The sequence below is a fragment of the Octopus sinensis genome, linkage group LG6, assembly GCF_006345805.1.
Source record: "Octopus sinensis linkage group LG6, ASM634580v1, whole genome shotgun sequence".
In the NCBI taxonomy this organism is placed as follows: domain Eukaryota; kingdom Metazoa; phylum Mollusca; class Cephalopoda; order Octopoda; family Octopodidae; genus Octopus; species Octopus sinensis.
This window is the reverse complement of record NC_043002.1, coordinates 93147959-93164584: the sequence shown is the minus strand read 5'-3', so window position 1 is coordinate 93164584 and position 16626 is coordinate 93147959. Positions and strand designations below refer to the sequence as shown.

At 37.1% G+C, this 16626-nt stretch overlaps 1 protein-coding gene across 3 annotated transcripts in view; it reads right to left on the bottom strand.

Moving 5' to 3' along the window:
• Positions 1 to 16626, bottom strand: part of LOC115212815 (telomerase-binding protein EST1A-like) — a 97252-nt gene that overhangs the window by 52687 nt on the left and 27939 nt on the right. For all 3 annotated transcript variants that reach the window (XM_036504162.1, XM_036504163.1, XM_029781548.2), the window contains 5 exons: positions 12740 to 12901; positions 10504 to 10705; positions 7921 to 8138; positions 6744 to 6822; positions 759 to 869 (listed from right to left, as the gene is read on the bottom strand). In XM_036504162.1, coding sequence (XP_036360055.1) covers positions 759 to 869; positions 6744 to 6822; positions 7921 to 8138; positions 10504 to 10705; positions 12740 to 12901 — 772 coding nt within the window. The remainder of the gene's footprint in view (positions 1 to 758; positions 870 to 6743; positions 6823 to 7920; positions 8139 to 10503; positions 10706 to 12739; positions 12902 to 16626) is intronic.

Here is a 16626-nt window from a genome sequence, read left to right as displayed (position 1 = left end):
AATGATGATGACGATGATGATGATTATTTACTTAATAAATAAAGATCAACAAAGGGAAAAAGTCATCCCATACTTATTGGATTAACATCTTAATTAGCTTTAATTAGATACTTTGACACCTTAGTCAGTAAGTAAATACTTCAGTGAAAACGTCAGAAGTTATATAAACTTGACAAGTAAAACCAATGCTATATTATGCTAATGTTGAAAATGGGTCTCAGTGACAATTTATCATTCAGTTACTTTCTTGTCTACATAGGGCTCCGTGTCCAAAATAATATAAGCTTTTATCTTTTATTTGTTTCAGTCACTGGATTACAACCATGCTGGGGCATTATCTTGAAGGGTTTTACTTGAACAAATTGACCCAAGTACCTATGCATTTTGTTTTGTAAAGCCTGGTATTCCATCACTGTCTTTTGCTCAACAGCTAAGTTACAGGGACATAAACAAACCAACACCAGTTATTAAGCAGTGGAAGAAGATGACAAGCACAGACACACACACAATAAGCTTCTACAAAGTTTTTGTCTACTGAATTCACTCAGAAGACATTGGTCAACCTAGGGCAACAGTAGAAGGTGCTATGCAGTGGAACTGAACCAAAAAACCATGATTGCAAAGCAAGCTTCTAAATCATATGGCCACGTCTACATATAAATGGAAAAAAAAAAAACTCTTTCTCTGCATGGTTCTATATTGAATTCAAGCAGTCAAACACATGTACAAATTACAAAGTGGTGAACAAAATCTCTTACCCTTTTTCTGGCTTCATCAAATAGTGACATTAAACTCTCCCGTGCTGTCATAAAGGGATTACTGGCAGCAAGGCTACGCATATAGTAATAAACAGAATCTAACTTCCGTTTCTGGAAAAAAAAATGATAAGCATTTTATAGTTAAATTTTTTTTAAATATTATTTGGAAATTGAATTATCTAAGACGAGTTCTCAATCATTTTTTCTCTATGAACCCCTTTGATTACTATTTTATTCTGGTGGATCCTCATAGCCATTCAACACTTAAAAACTAGCTTTCTAGAAACGTCTTTCAAAACTCCTATTTTGTTTTTCATACATTAACTTGTGTAGGTTGGACTATGTAAAATGTTAGAGAAAGAAACTTAGCTGTTTCTTGAAATACATACAACTAAAGCAAAATCTTTTAAAGAGCTCTATTGTGGATCTCCAATTTACTATTTTGTTATGTGGACCCCAAAAAGTCTTATATGGAGCCTCGGGGGTTCACATGAACCTCAGTTGAAAACCACTGATCTAAGATAACACTCAAAGTATTTGTAAATCCACAAACCATGCTGGTGTCACATAGAAAGAGAAAGCAGTGGTGATGGTGCTATGTAAAAGGAACCCAGTACACTCTGTGGAGTGGTTGTTATTAGGAAGGATACCCAGCCGTAGAAACCAAGCTAAAGAAGACTATAGAACCCTGGTGTAGCCCCTGGCCTTGCAAGTTCCTGTCAAGCCATCTAACCCATGCCAGCATAGAAAACAGATGTTAAATGCTGATGATGACGATGGTGGTGAGATGACTCCCACTGATCCGTCATTTCTTAGCATACAAAGTTACAAAATCTCACAGATTTTCACAGAATTGCAAATATAAGTATCTATGTCATCTGCTTAGTGTCAGTGACTGATGAGAGATATACTAACAATAACTCTGAGCACCTTTTCAAACTCCACCTGTCTAACACTTATGGACATGTTTACAAGGTCAGAAAACAGCACAGGTCCCATGACTTTTGGAAACATTTTTCCACGCTAAGAGTTGCTGAAGTATGGAACAAACTGCCGGCATCCGTTGTTAGTTGTCGGAGCAATGCATCCTTCAAAACTTCCATGCTTCCTGAGATTCGCCAACACTACACCTGATTTTCTCCCCTCCATACACACGCACGCATGTATCTGACTCATACACTGTTCACTTCCCAGACATTTGTACATTACTGCATATGCTTTATACACACTTTTGACAAGTTGTGGTGCACCTGAGCACTGTATACAATAATTTCATTATTATATATTCTCCATGATAAAACGCAGTGAGTAGCTTGTTCTCCAGCTCAAACATGCATCAGGCATATTCAGACTGCCGTTTCGTGTCCGTTGCCAGCCTCGCCTGGCCCTCGTGCCGGTGGCACATAAAAAGCACCAGCCGTTCGTGGCCGTTTGCCAGCTCTGTCTGGCACCTGTGCGGGTGGCACGTAAAAAGCACCCACTACACTCACGGAGTGGTTGGCGTTAGGAAGGGCATCCAGCCATAGAAACACTGCCAGATTTGACTGGGCCTGATGAAGCCTTCTGGCTTCACAGACCCCAGTAGAACCGTCCAACCCATGCTAGCATGGAAAACGGACGCTAAACGATGATGATGATGATGATGATGATGATAATAACATTGCGATATATGTTCTTTATATTTAACATGACTTCCCCAATAGACTTAAATTAAGTTGGTTTTTTTTTCCTAGTATGTTTTCTTCTTTCCTGCCACTCACAGTCTCACATTCATAGACATTCGTATTGATGTATGCATGCAGATACTGACACATGTTCTTAGGCCTTATGACAACACATTGTCCTTTTTCACCTAACCTTTTCTCCCTACTTTGTTGTTTTAAGGTCTGTGTGAGTATTCTTTTATTCTTTTACTTGTTTCAGTCATTAGACTGCAGCCATGCTGGAGCACCATCTTGAAGAATTTTAGTTAAGCAAACCAACTCCAGTACTTATTCTATCAGACACTTTTTGCAAAACTAATAAGTTACAGGGGTGTAAACACACCAACACCAATTGTCAAGCAGTGGTGGGGGACACAGACACACACATACATACACATACTCACTCACACGTTATATATATGAGCTTCTTTCAGGTTATGTTAACCAGATCTACTTACAAGGTTTTGGTCAGTTTGAGGCTATGGTAAAAAATACTTGATCAAGGTGCCTCACAGTAGGACTGAACCTAAAACCATGTGGTTGGGAGGAGAACTCCATACCACACAGCCATGCCAGTGTCTATATGTACATATAGCGAAAAAAGGGTAAAGACCCCCTTCGGTCACAAATGATCATGGGATTGCACCTAGAAAGTTCCCCTCCAAGGCACAAGTCTTGGCAAGGTTGTTTTATGGAAGACCAGCAATTGCCCATGCATACCAGCTTCCCTTCTCCACCCCACTGATGTTATCCAAGGGAAATCCGAAGGCCAATACAGCTTGGCATCAGTAACATCACTATCATTTTTACAGCTGAGTGAACTGGAGCAATGTGAAATAAAGTATCTTGATCAAGAACACAATACACAGCCCAGTCCAGGAATTGAACACACTACCTCATGATTGTAAGCCTGACACTCTAACCACTGAGCCATGTGCCTTCACATGTACATATGTAGCTAAGATAATATTGCATGTTTGTTTGTGTGTGTGTGTGTGTGGTTGCATGTATTTGTTTGACCTTGACCTTGAAAATTACTCTGATCTGCTATTCACTCATACAGGATAAATAGATAATCAGCCTTCAACATCTGGTATAAAGCCACCTCCTGCTCTCACAAATACTCTCTCACTCAGCTGAGGAGACTTCTTTTTCTTTCTTTACTTTATCTTGCAAGTTACTTGGCAAACTCACTAGTGTTAGTGTCATGAAGATAAAAGAAAAAATATAAAAGTACCCAAAAAACACTGTAAAGTGACTGGTTTTAGAAAGAGAATCTACCTACAGAAACCATACCACAGAGCTGTGCAGCTCTTTGGATCTTGTCAAACCATCCGACCCCCATGTCAGCATGGAAAATGGACCTTAAATGATGATGATGAGGAGGAGGATAAGGATAAATGCAGCTACCAAGAACTACACTATTTAAAATACCACAGATATAATGACAAGGACCTACACAGGGTACTGCAGATAGAGTAACAATGTTGGGGAAAAAGTCAAATAATATTATGTACATTGAAATTTACCAATGTTAAAACCTTTTCTGTGTAACAATAAAATTCCCTTTATATTTAATTCATATAAATATATATAAACATTCTGTAAGGACACCTGCTGTCATTGCCTTTTTTTTTTTTTATATATTATAAGTATAATAATAGAAGCAGCAACAGCAGCTCAGTATCACATGTTCGACATGCCCTTGACATTACCTTTTAAACTAATAGTTTCATTTTTTTTCAATCAATCGTTTTGTTTTTGTTTGCTTGTTTTTTTTTTACCTTATTTCATTTTTGTAAGTTTTTATTCAACATCATCAATGACAACAGCTGCTACTGAGTGCGTGTGTACCACACACACAAACACACATATATACATACATACATATATATATATATATATATATACAGGGTGTCCAAAAAAAATGTATACACATAGTGGTTCGGCAAAAGAGAACGATAGAATAAGTACTAGGCTTACAAAGAATAACAAATTTACAATTATTTAAGGTGTGTATACATTTTTTTGGGACACCCTGTATATATAAAATAAAGTTATTTTATTCCACATGTGTAGACATATGTACATATATATACATACACATATATATACACACATATATGCATGTCTATATGCTCATATCACCCCTCAATCCATTGCAACCTTTCAGCATCTCCCTTGTCTGTAGCTGTTTTTTTAATCACTATATAATTTCCTACTGTCTTCCCACCACACTTCACTTTAATGCTGAACATGAAGGAGCCTTTATGCGATTGCTCGACTCATCCAGCTAGAAATAGTAGCCAAATCCCTCTCAAATCACAACCTATCATCACAAGAAAGGATACATTAGATAATGTACTTTTAGACATCGTAAAGAAGGATGGCCATGGTTGGAGTACATTTTGACAATAGGTTTGTTTAATCAGAGTTGACTTGGAACAAAACAACAGGTGTTTCGTTCATTTCCCCAGTACTGCCATAAACCTTTAAAAACTTTCTCTCTCTCCCACCATGATGAAATACTTTACTCAAATAATTTGCTTGACTGATCTCAGCTGAATTAGCCTCATATACAAGAGATATTTCAGTTTTTGTCTTTTGCATATGCTCTCTAAAATTCTTCATTTAGGCTTTAGAACTTAAGTAAAGATGCTGGGTTCAAATCCAGTTGATAGCTGCCAGCCTCATCTGGCACCTGTGTCAGTGGCACATAAAAACACCATCCGAGCGTGGCCGTCTGCCAGCCTCGTCTGGCACCTGTGTCGGTGGCACATAAAAAAAACACCATCCGAGCGTGGCCGTTTGCCAGCCTCGTCTGGCACCTGTGTCGGTGGCACATAAAATCACCCACTACACTCTCGGAGTGGTTGGCGTTAGGAAGGGCATCCAGCTGTAGAAACACTGCCAGATCTGACTGGACTGGTGCAGCTTTCGGGCTCCCCAGACCCCAGTTGAACCGTCCAACCCATGCTAGCATGGAAAGCGGACGTTAAATGATGATGATGATGATGATGATGTTGACATCAGAATGGCATAAAATTACAAAATCTTTGTTTTTTCTTTATTACCTGTTGGAGTCAAGTGAAATCATTGTCATGGCCAATACTAGTACCACCTGACTGGTACCCGTGCTGACAATATGTAAAAAGCACCATTCGAGCATGGTCAATGTCAGTGCTACTGGACTGGCTCCTGTGCCAGTGGCATATAAAAAGGACCACTCATGCATGGTCAATGCCAGTGCCGCCTGACAGGCTCTCATGCCGGTGGCACATAAAAAGCACCATTCGAGCATGGTCAATGCCGGTTCCGCCTGACTGACCCCTGTGCCAGTGACATGCAAAAAGCACCCACTACACTCTTGGAGTGGTTGGCATTAGGAAGGGCATCCAGCTGTAGAGACCTTGCCGGATCAGACAGGAGCTTAGTGCAGCCTTCTGGCTTGCCAGTCCTCAGTCAAACCGTCCAAACCATGCCAGCATGGAAAGCAGACGTTAAACAATGATGATGATGATGATTGTATTTAAATGCAGGATATCAAGCAATTTCAGTTTATTCTCATAACATTTATTAAGCTATACATTTTTCTTATACATATGATTTAATAAGCACCTCTATTTACTCATAACTAATCTGAAAGGGAATAATAATAAGATTTTCAAAAGAAACCCTTTTCACTCTTTTATTGCAGAAAGCAGATATCATCATCATTTAACATACATTTTCCATGCTGACATGGGTTGGATGGTTTGACAGGAGCTGACCAGCTGATGGGCTGTTCATGTATTTTTTGGCATGGTTTCTACAGCTGGATACCCTTCTTAATGTCAACCACTTTACATAGTGTATTGGGTGCTGTTATGCAACACTGGCACAAATACTTTTTACAAGGCACCAGCACTTACAAACCTGCAAGATTAGCGATTCTCAGCTGGAGATGTATCCACTCAAAATTTCATTACCCCTAATTGTACAAAACATTTTAATATACTAATCTAAATTTATTTTTTGTTGAGGAATGTCATATTTGAAACTATTTTTTTGTTGAGATATGTCAAATTTATTGAAGCAGTGGGACTTGCAGAAAATACCAATTCTATGTTTTGGCAGATATTTAACATTATTACTGGAATAACCACAAAATTTCATTTTGCAGTGACAGGGTTAACTTACACTTGCCAAAATAATTATTATGTTAGTCCTAACCGAATGTCTTTGTAATAGTTTATCAACAACTTTAAAAAATGCAAAAGGAATGTTACATTCAAATACTTACTGTATAGAGAGCTAAGATTGCAAGTTGATTGTAAGGTCGACCATTTTTAGGGGCAAGTTGCTGAGCCCTCATGTACCAACTGGAAATGGAAAAAATGTTTAAGTCAGTATGATTAAAATTCTTGTTTAACCTAACAAAAATTACATTTTACAAAAATAAAAATGGTGATTTAAATCAGTCTCTGATCTGGTTCAAGCTAAATTATGCATATATATTGTTGTTCTGCATAGGATCGATATTAGCTAGCTGTTCAGTAAATCAGAGATTAGTTATAACACTAATTAGTATTAGTACTTTATATAAAATCATTAACTCTGTTGCAGTCTTGTTAGAATAAATAATATAAAGTTATAAATTACTGTGTTCATGTTTTCGTGCTGTTTAATTGAACAAGTTTTTCCTTGTTTTAAATAAATTTCTGATCATTAAATCTTACTTTAAACTCCAACATGATTTTAGAGGATCAGTTTATAAAGAAGATAAACCAGAGTCAAGGTACTGGATCAATAACCACACACTCAGCAGTTCAAAACTTACTCCAACCATCATAGTCTGCTTTGTCATCTACTGATAATCATTTTCACAAATAAGTCACCATAGACAGGTTAGCAGCAGAAATGGTAACTGTTTCCTCCAAATTAAAAATATTCAAATTTGAAAAAGACTCACCCATCCATACTAGTAAGCAAAACAGAACACTGTCAGTATAATGAGGGTATAAACATGACTGAGAGACCCCCTTCGGTCAGACACTGACCATGGGCTTGCACCTAGAAAGTTACCCTCTGAGGTACAAGTCTGGGCAAGGTTGTTTATGGAAGACTAGCAGTCGCCCATGCATACCAGCCTCCCCTCTCCACACCACCAGTGTTATCCAAGGGAAAGGCAAAGGGGCCGATACAGCTTGGCACCTGTGATGTCGCAACTCATTTCTACAGCTGAGTGAACTGGAGCAACGTGAAATAAAAGTGTCTTGCTCAAGAACACAACACGCAGCCAGGTCCGGGATTCGAGCTCACAACCTCACGATCGTAAGCTCGACGCTCTAACCACTGAGCCATGACTATTTCTTCAAATATGAAACGCTGTGCATAGTTGAAATGATACGGAACGTAAATGAGAAAATATCGACAAACCATTGATGAATTCAAAATCAATTACAGAATTCAACAATCACCTTCGTGCTCTGCCATAGTTTGTAGAATCGTTGGCCAATTCTCGATATCGAGCTATGTCACCAAGACATATCATAATTCTTTGGGAAGTGAGTAAAGCAAGTTTGACTGTTCTGTTGCAGGTTTCAGGAGGGGAACCATTGGTGTCAAGAAATGGTGTCAAGGAGAAGTTGTAAGTTGTCTGCAAATGTTCTAAAAGACCTTCATAGAAGGAAGTTCCCTAGAAGACAAAACAAAAATATTAAAAAAAATATAAGATCACACAATTTAAAACATCTGTGTTTAATTATTGGTTTCTTCCTTCATCACTCTAACAAATCAAGTGTTTTTAACTGTTAACAATAACATGATAAGCATATGGCCTACATGAAGAGAGTTTTAATTTTTGTTGTTAAGCAGAATTTCATTGAATCTATAAATAATTATTTATTGTTTTTAGTGAAGCAAAAATAATATACATTAGTTATTGCTATTGTAAATAATACACAGAAATTTGTATTTAAAACAATTGTTTTGCTACCTCAATAATCAACGGAAGCAAACTACACTATACAAGCCTAAATTTTCAAACATCTTCAAGTACTGTCTTTGAAAGAATAAAAGGAAAATGAGAATGATTGTACATAATCACTCAGCCTGCTCAGCAAACAGAAATGCAATGGCCACAACTAGACTGCTGAAGTTTGGGGCAAATGAAACATCAGACATAGTGTAGGCACAGGAGTGGCTGTGTGGTAAGTAAGTTGCTAACTACATGGTCCTGGGTTCAGTCCCACTGCGTGGGACCTTGAGCAAGTGTCTTCTACTATAGCCTCGAGCCGACAAAAGCCTTGTGAGTGGATTTGGTAGATGGAAACTGAAAGAAGTCCATTGTGTGTGTGTGTGTGTGTTTGTGTGTGTTGTGTGTGTGTGTTTGTGTATCTGTGTTTGTCCTCCTCCATCATCACTTGACAACTGATGATGGTGTGCTTATGTCCCTTTAACTTAGCGGTTCAGCAAAAGAGTCCGTTAGAATAAGTACTAGGCTTAAAAAGAATAGGTCCTGGGGTTGATTTGTTCAACTAAAGGCAGTGCTCCAGCATGGCTGCAGTCAAATGACAGAAACAAAATAGAGAATATGCCTTGAATCACTAAGCTCTCAGTCAGCAGGTTCCACACCATAGACTTATTTATGTATATACAGCTGACTAGAGCTACTCAACAAGACTTGCTAGAATTTTTCAACGAAGCTAGCTAGAGTTATTCAATATCACTGGCTAGGTTATTCAATGAGTCTGCCTAGATCTAATCAACAAGTTTTGCTAGTATTATGACTTGTAGTATTAATGACTTGTAGGGATAAGGTATTTCATAATGCAACTATAATATATTATAAAGTATATTAAGCGTTTTTAAAACTCAATGCCATGTTCAACTGCATTAGCAGTGTGCTTAACATCACTTGTTGAGCTTATCTCTAGAGATATCATCTAGAAATTATAGTACAGTAACAAAAATCAGTGCTGGCTATAATTTCTGTAGAATATCTGTAGAGAGAACTTCAACAACTAATCAGTAAGGCTGGCTAGATCTATTTAACAATTTGGCGAGAGCTATTCAACAATTTGGCTAGAGCTATTCAACAAGGTTGGCTAGAGCTATTCAACAAGGCTGGCTAGAGCTATTCAACAAGGCTGGCTAGAGCTATTCAACAAGGTTGGCTAGAGTTATTCAACAATTTGGCAACAGCTATTCAACAATTTGGCAACAGCTATTCAACAATTTGGCAACAGCTATTCAACAATTTGGCAACAGCTATTCAACAATTTGGCCTAAAGCTGTTCAACAAATTTGACTTGAGCCATTCAACAAGGCTAGCAAGAGGTATTCAACAAGACTGGTATTCAACATGTTTGGTTAGAACTATTCAACAAGGCTGGCTACAGCCATTTATCAAGACTAGATATGGCTATTCAACAAGGTTGGCAAGAGCTGTTTAAAAAGGAGAAAAAGAAAAATTGCAAGACTTCAGGTATATTGTAAGCTAATGTTGTCATGCAGATAATCCTCAATATGCGGATCTTTTCGGTTTGAACAGCAGTTTTTAACAATTTCTAGGTAACTAAAAAATTTTAAACTTCGTATACTGCTAGAATGTGTTTATAAAACATCTTTTTCTCTTAGCTTTATTGAGAAAATTCTATAGTTTGTAAGATATTTGTTGTTGTTTTTTTCTTCAATTTCTGCAATTTCAATCAATCAATGACATCCATTGAGTTAAAAAGCATTCTGTGTCATATGAATATGTCCTCGTTTAAGAAACAGATTGGGTTTATTTACATTTGTGAAGAAAAAAGATACCCTTCCCCTAACCCTAACCCTAAAAGAGATTGAAATGCAATAGACTGATTCTAGGGTCATAATTATGAGTGACAATTTCATATGACACCGCTAGAAAAAACTGCCGTTCAAGCCGAAAAGATCCCAATATGCTAGATTAATCATTATTAATCAAGCTAACCTAAAATGTTTTTAAAATTTTAATAATTTTAAATTATTAGAAATTTCATTGCAATAATGTAAAGTAATTGATTAAATGTATATACCTCATCAAGGACAGTAAAGAGTTGCTCCTTAATGCTTTCTGTAGAAACGTTTCTGGTGGATGGCTCCTCTGCTAACTGCTTACGGTAAATTTCTATCAGCTGATAGTATACTGACTTCCAGAGCAGCTGTTCAACATTTTGCTTAATCGATACTTCTAAATCCAACAGAATTATCTGCTCACACTTGGTTTGCAAATCCAATCTAAATTTAAAGGATTAAAATAAAATAAACATTATTTGCAGTTCAAGACATATTTAATGAGATTGGTTGATTATTTGGAATCTAAAAGACTACAAATAATGACCACTAAAATCTTATCACAAATGAATCATGTGTATTCTGATCTTTAGAATAGGCAACCATATCCCTCTCCATTCTTCTCTACAGAGCAGCAAAGTGACTCCTTTCAAAGATCCTGGCAAAATGGATCAATGACTCCAATAGCAGAGCCCTGAGAACCATTGAGAACATCAGATGGTACTATCACATTTCCAATAAAGAACCGTGTACAACATTTTTCACATCCCCACCACAAAATGGTTTCAAATTTTGGCACAGGGCCAGCAGTTTTTGAAGAGAAAGGTAAGTTGATTACATCAACCCCAGTACTTGACTGGTCAAACGTTGGGCCTCATGGAGGCTGTGACAAGTGACTGAGACCTTTGGCGTTATACCATGCTTGAGAAAACCTGTCAAGCCTAGTGAGATCATAGGTGTGGCCAATGCTGGTGTTACATAACTGGCCCTGTGCCAGTGGCACATACAAAGCACCAACTACACTCTTGGAGTGATTGGCGTTAGGAAGGGCATCCAGTTGTAGAAACCATGCCAAATCAGATTGGAACCTGGTGCAGCTCTCCAGCTTACCAGTTTTCAGTCAAGCCATCCAACTCATGCCAGCATGTAAAATGGATGTTTGATGATGATGATGAAAGGGTGAACAGTAAAGTCAACCATGGAAGAATTTGAACTTAGAACATAAGGACACATAAAATGTCATTAGGTATTTTGCCTGGAATGCCAACAGTTCTGCCAGCTTGCCACAATGAGATTGGAACAGGGTTTCAATCATTTTTACTTTACTTAACTACAAATGCCCATGAATATTACACTTCTTCACTTTTCATTCCTTTCTAATACAGAGATGTTTGTTGTGCCCCATAAAAAAAAACAACAACATTCTTTTCATTTTAATCAGAGTAGTTTTACATCTGCGGCTCTGAATACACCTGAAAATGAGCATCTCTCATTACACTTTAATTCAATGTCATTCATGGGTGAGGTGCAGACATAGCTGTGTGATTAAGAAGCTTGCTTCCTGACCATGTGATCTCAGTTTCTGTTCCTCTGCACAGACCAAAGCTTTGAGTGGACTTGGTAGACCAAAACTGAAAGAAGCCCATTGTGTGTGTGTGTGTGCGCGTGTGCATGGGCACTCGGAATTCCTGGGTTAGTACCTGGCATGTTGGAAGACCACTAGGAGTGAGGCCCCGCATAGTTTTTGTTAAAACATATCGCTAGGTTACCCTGGTGCAAAACCAGATATGCAGGAAATAGTATTGAACATTTTTGGAATCTTTTGCTTGCGTTCGAGTTCATAACATTCCCACATTCCTAAGCCTGTGACCCATAGATCTTGCCCCGGTTTGTCTCTCGATCATGTCAGTAGGGTGGAAAGGGTCTCTGAGGTGCTGTGCAAGCCTTGCTGGACCAAAAATTACAGGCTGTGCAATTGCCAGCAAGGCAACTATCTAATGCTTGGTCAAATAGGAGGGTTCCATAGCAAGCATGGAAATTACAGGTGCAAACCCAGGTGAAGCCAACTGCTGGTGCAATCACCTTATGCACAAACATGCCTGGTATTTTATATGGGCAATGGTCAGTGATGGTCTTCCTCGGTCATGAGTGGACAGCCATCATCATGCATGTATGTATGTATGTATGTATGTGTGTTTGTGTTTACCCTTGTCTTGACAACATGGTTGAAATATAAGCTGTGTTTCCATTATTCTGTGAAAGACAAGTCTGGCCATGAGAAAATATTAACTCACTAGGAAACAAGTGAAGGTTGGTGACAGGAAGAGCATCTGATCAAAGAAAATCTAACTCAACAAATTCCACCTGACCCATACAAGCATGGAAAAGCGAATGCTAAATAATGATGATGGCAATGACAGTAGCTAGTTTGTTACAAACCAACACAACATGCAAGTTTACATTTGGCTTTTTCCTTACCTGAGTTGACTGAGTTTATTCATGGACTCTGGTTGGAGGCCCCTCGACACCATATTGCTCAATTGTCCCTCAATTGGCAAGCTGTCATGAAATAACTGTTCAGCCATTGTTCGACAATGAGCTCGTGATCGTGGTGGATTACAAACATCGAGGCCTTGTCCACTGTAAGTAGCAAAGAAAATAAGATTAATATTTTCAAATAAGAAATATCTATTTAAAACTTCCTTTATCTGAAAATAAGAAAAATCAAAGATACAGCTTGATCAAAACATTGATAAAAATATTAAAATACCACTGTGCTACACAACATATCTATAGATTTTAGTCAACAAATTCTTTGTGTGTGTTTTATAGGTAAATACTTGAAGTCTTATACAGTATTAAAACAAAACATTAAAGCGCCAATGATTTAAACCCTTTAGATTTTAACCTGCCCATATCTGGCCAAAATATTCTACTTGTTTTATGTTCAAATTAGCCAGATCTGGCCTCTCACACCTACCCCTACAATGTCATTCTAAAAACAAACAATTAATTACATCAGTGAAATCTTGAAGCTCCAAGACAATGCAGGATTAATTCAAAAGAATGTAAATAAAGAAGCATTACATTTGACGAAGTAAACTGAATGCTAAAGAGTTGAAATGTTAAAAAGTAAAAGTTCAGTTTTAGAAAAAAAAATATCGGTTTCAGTGTATTTATATCCATATCATTAAGACAGTTTTCTATATTATGACACAAAAATGTCCTTTAAGTCAGATATTTTAACATCAGGAAACCAGATGTACAGTTACTTACCGTAAAAAAAAAAAAAAAAAAAAATATATATATATATATATAAATATATATATATAAAGTTAAGATTTTGATGCAATTAACAAAATAATATTTATAATTTTCTTTTTATTAAATCACTCATATTCAGCATGTTTAATAAGTTCCTTAATCTTTTGAATTGTAATAAATTCTCAAAACCAAAATTTACCAAAAATTTTCATATTAATGTGAGGTTAGATAAATAAAAAGAAAAAAATTAAATGTATAAAATTAAGGGGGAAAAAAATGAAAAGATTAAAAACAGATTAAATATATTAAATCCACCAATAAAAACAAATTAGCAAATCAAACAAATCAAAATGATAACAATTTCCATATTTGTAACAGTTAAACTTTGAATGTAATGTATGTGAATGGTTAAAATAAAAAATGGTAACTATGATGGATAATAGAAGAAACACCAAAGTTATGAACAATATCTTGAAGAATAAGACTGTGAGAAAGATTCAAGTGTATAATTCTATTATATATATATATATATATATATATATATAAAATAATAATAATAATAATAATAATAATAATAATATTAGGGAACATTATTCCAAACTTACAGGGAAAAATTCAATTTAATTTTTTTCATTGTTGAATTGATAAAAGGTGGTTTTTTTCCAATTATATATATAAAAACGGTAAGATAACAAAAGAAAGAAAGAGACCTCAATATTATGTAAACAGAGGAATTTATCTGTAAATGTAATATGTGACAATTATTCGGTAGCCAAGATAAAACTCCGAGTAATTTTTTACACATAAAATATACAAATAATCATCATCGTTGTCGTTTAATGTCTGCTTTCCATGCTGGTATCGGTTGGACAGTTTCACTGAGGAGTGGCAACCCAAGAGGCTGCACCAGGCTCTAATCTCATCTGGCAAGGTTTCTACAGCCTGATGCCCTTCCTAATGCTAAACACTCCAAGAGTATAGTGGGTGCTTTTTATGTGCCACTGGTATGAGAGCCAGTCAGATGCCACTGGCACTGACCATGCTCAAATGGTGCTTTTTATGTGCCACTGGCATGGGAGCCAGTCTGGCAACACTGGCATCGATCACACTTGAATGGTGTTTTTTATGTGTCACAGGCACAGGGGCCAATCAGGTGGCACTGGCCTTGACCATGCTCGAATGGTGCTTTTTACATGCCACCAGCACGGAAGCCAGTCAGGCAGCACTAGCATTGACCATGCTCAGATGGTGCTTTTTACATGCCACCAGCACAAGCGCCAGTCAAGCAGCACTGGCCACACTTGAATGGTGTTTTTTATGTGCCACCAGCACAGGTGCCAGCCAGGTGACACTGGACTCAGCTAGGACTACAATTTCACTTGACTCAACAGGTCTTCTCAAGCACAGCATATGTCCCGACAATTGAAGGGTACATTTAAATGGGCCAGTTATGCGACACTGGCCACAGCTACAATCTCATTTGGCTTGCTAGGCCTTCTCAAGCACAGTATACTACTAAGGTCTCGGTCACTTGTCATCACCTCTGTGAGGCTCAATGTTTGAAGGTCGTGCTTCACCACCTCATCCCATGTCTTCCTGGGTCTAAAAGATACTAATAGTTTCATACATTAGAGATGCTTTTTAAGCAGGTTTATGTATGAAACTATTAGTAGCTCATAACTATATATGATGTACATTATTTACATTTGATGGATATTTGTCCTCATCTTGTTTGTTGTTAACAATGTTTCAGCTGATATATCCTCCAGCCTTCATTAGGTGTCTTGGGGAAATTTTGAACCTGAGTTCTCATTCCTAAGGTATTTTGCAATATTATTATCATTATTATTCAGGTCACTGCTTGGAATCAAACTCGGAATCTTGGGGTTAGTAATCTGCGCTCTTAACCACTACGCCATATGCCCGTGAGTGTAGTGGTTAAGAGTGCAGGCTACTAACACCAAGATTCCGAGTTTGATTCCAAGCAGTGACCTGAATAATAATAATAATAATAACACTGAAAAATACCTTAGGAATGAAAACCCAGGTTTGAAATTTCCCCAAGACACCTGATGAAGGCTGGAGGGTATATCAGCCGAAATATTGTGTTAACAAACAAGATGAGGACAAGTATCCATCAAATGTAAATAATGCACATAATTCCTCATTTCTTAAATATAGAACTGTATATATGATGTACTTTAAACAATTTTTATCTCTTGCCAGATGGAGTACTTAACAGAAAAGTAAACTATATATATATATCTTGGGTCATATTACCTTCTATCATTCTGCTATTTTCTTGGTCATGTTGATTTGATTATACATACAATAACTCAAAGAACTGAGTATTCCTATCATGCATCCTTCTTATTTATCACTATCATCATTGTCTCTCAATCTGTAAAAGAGTTTGGTAAACAAGCAGAGACATGGAGTTAAGAGGTCTCTTTAGTCATGTCAAGGACATAGTTACCTCTCTAGTGCTGGTGGCACATAAAAAGCATTCTGTATACATTGTGAAATAGTTGGTTTTAAGAAAGCCATCAATCATAGAGACCAAGCCAAAAACTAAATACATGAGCAAAACGCAGTCCTCCTACTCATCTTGGTGAGCAGTACCTCTTAATATGTGCTGACTCTCTGACTGTGCAAACTTATCCAACTGATGCTGGCATCGGAAACTGGATATAAAATGAAGATGATGGCTGAATATATATCATAGGGATTTATTTTATCCACTTTGGAAAGTTGAAATAATGATCAGTGGACAACAAATTACGTACTGAAAGAGATCTAAGAAAGATTTCATTTAAATAGGTACAAAGTCAATATTTAATAATTTCTCCAATGAAAAGCCCTGTCCAAAACATTAAATTTCTCTTCTAAATCTTTTATCTCTTACTTTCTCCAGTCATTAGACTGCAACCATGCTGGGGCACCACCTTAAAGAATTTTTAGTTGAATGAATCTTAACCTCAGTACTTTTTTTTTTCCAAGACTAGTACTTATTCTATCAGTCTCTTTTGTCAAACTGCTAAGTTACAGGGATGTAAACACAACCAAACCAGTTGTCAAAGATACACACACACACAATAGGT